Below are 960 nucleotides of genomic sequence, written 5' to 3' on the forward strand. Positions count from 1 at the left end.
CGGAGCCCGCTCCCTCGCCGTCAGTTCACCCGGCAGGCTCGGATCATGAGCAGCTGGAGGAGGATGAAGACGGGTGACATGATGAGCCCGTACCAGAGCTCCCGGGTGTGCTCCACCAGCTTCTGGCACAGCAGCATCTCGAAGACGAACTTGAGGCTGAGGATGGTGAGGATCCAGAAGAGCCGCAGCACGGCCAGGCGCTTCTCACCGTCCTGGAAGAGCCGCACCGAGACGATGGTGGTGAAGTAGGTGCTGAGGCCGTCGGCGGCGAAGAAGGGGACGAAGACGACCCACCAGGAGAGCGCCGAGGCCTCGCCGTCCACCTTCAGGACGAGGAGCACCGAGAAGGCCAGCAGGGCCAGGCCGTGCAGGAAGATCTCGAAGGTGGCGAAGCCCAACCACTGCACCAGCTCCCGCAGGGAGAACAGCATCGTCCCGACCGACGCGGGGACACGGGCCCTGCCCGGGGCGGGGGGCACCGGTGCCCCCCGCCCCGGGCAGGGCCCGTGTCCCCGCGTCGGTCGGGACGATGCTGTTCTCCCTGCGGGAGCTGGTGCAGTGGTTGGGCTTCGCCACCTTCGAGATCTTCCTGCACGGCCTGGCCCTGCTGGCCTTCTCGGTGCTCCTCGTCCTGAAGGTGGACGGCGAGGCCTCGGCGCTCTCCTGGTGGGTCGTCTTCGTCCCCTTCTTCGCCGCCGACGGCCTCAGCACCTACTTCACCACCATCGTCTCGGTGCGGCTCTTCCAGGACGGTGAGAAGCGCCTGGCCGTGCTGCGGCTCTTCTGGATCCTCACCATCCTCAGCCTCAAGTTCGTCTTCGAGATGCTGCTGTGCCAGAAGCTGGTGGAGCACACCCGGGAGCTCTGGTACGGGCTCATCATGTCACCCGTCTTCATCCTCCTCCAGCTGCTCATGATCCGAGCCTGCCGGGTGAACTGACGGCGAGGGAGCGGGCTCCG

The 960-nt window shown here is 66.7% G+C and overlaps 2 protein-coding genes across 2 annotated transcripts; one reads left to right on the forward strand and one right to left on the reverse strand.

The window, feature by feature from the left end:
• Window positions 1-20: 20 nt before the first annotated feature.
• On the reverse strand, window positions 21-431 carry LOC103893168 (transmembrane protein 203). The gene has a single exon (XM_009289260.1). The coding sequence runs from the start codon at window positions 429-431 to the stop codon at window positions 21-23; it is 411 nt and encodes a 136-aa protein (XP_009287535.1).
• Window positions 432-467: 36 nt separating this feature from the next.
• LOC103893195 (transmembrane protein 203) lies at window positions 468-954 on the forward strand. Its single transcript, XM_009289259.1, has one exon. The coding sequence runs from the start codon at window positions 530-532 to the stop codon at window positions 938-940; it is 411 nt and encodes a 136-aa protein (XP_009287534.1). The 5' UTR covers window positions 468-529; the 3' UTR covers window positions 941-954.
• The last annotated feature ends 6 nt before the right edge of the window (window positions 955-960 follow it).

Source organism: Aptenodytes forsteri, unplaced genomic scaffold (assembly GCF_000699145.1).
Source record: "Aptenodytes forsteri isolate BGI_AS27 unplaced genomic scaffold, ASM69914v1 C13314195, whole genome shotgun sequence".
Lineage (NCBI taxonomy): Eukaryota > Metazoa > Chordata > Aves > Sphenisciformes > Spheniscidae > Aptenodytes > Aptenodytes forsteri.